This window comes from Corvus brachyrhynchos, unplaced genomic scaffold (genome assembly GCF_000691975.1).
Source record: "Corvus brachyrhynchos isolate BGI_N302 unplaced genomic scaffold, ASM69197v1 scaffold137, whole genome shotgun sequence".
Classification (NCBI taxonomy): Eukaryota; Metazoa; Chordata; class Aves; order Passeriformes; family Corvidae; genus Corvus; species Corvus brachyrhynchos.
The window spans coordinates 560,050-560,341 of NW_008238830.1; the positions used below are offsets into that span (position 1 = coordinate 560,050).

General features: G+C 73.3%; 1 protein-coding gene across 1 annotated transcript in view; it reads right to left on the reverse strand.

Annotated features, from left to right (window-relative positions):
• MTMR4 (myotubularin related protein 4) overlaps positions 1-292 on the reverse strand; it is a 28,951-nt gene that overhangs the window by 9,434 nt on the left and 19,225 nt on the right. Inside the window, exon 8 of the mRNA XM_008636737.2 lies at positions 6-189. Within this exon, the coding sequence (XP_008634959.2) occupies positions 6-189 (184 nt within the window). The remainder of the gene's footprint in view (positions 1-5; positions 190-292) is intronic.

The following is a 292-nucleotide window of genomic DNA, read 5'->3' on the forward strand; positions in this document are numbered from 1 at the left end:
TCTCCGCACTGCTCGCTGCCTGCGCTGCCCCCGGCGTGCGGCGCGGCGCCCGACGGCCTCGCTCCGGGGTTCAAGGCACAGGCTTTGGCAATGGATGTCACCAGGTACTCGTCGTCGGCGTTCCGCCAGCCCCACCAGCTGATCTCGGGCTGGCTGCAGCGCGCGATCACCGCCCCGTTGCGCACGTGTCTGCGGGGACAGAGCCTCGTGGAGCCCCTGCGGAGCGCGGGCCGGCCCGGGAGCCGCTCCCTGCGCAGCACCCGAGCTGCTCCCGGCTGCACACCTCTCTCTG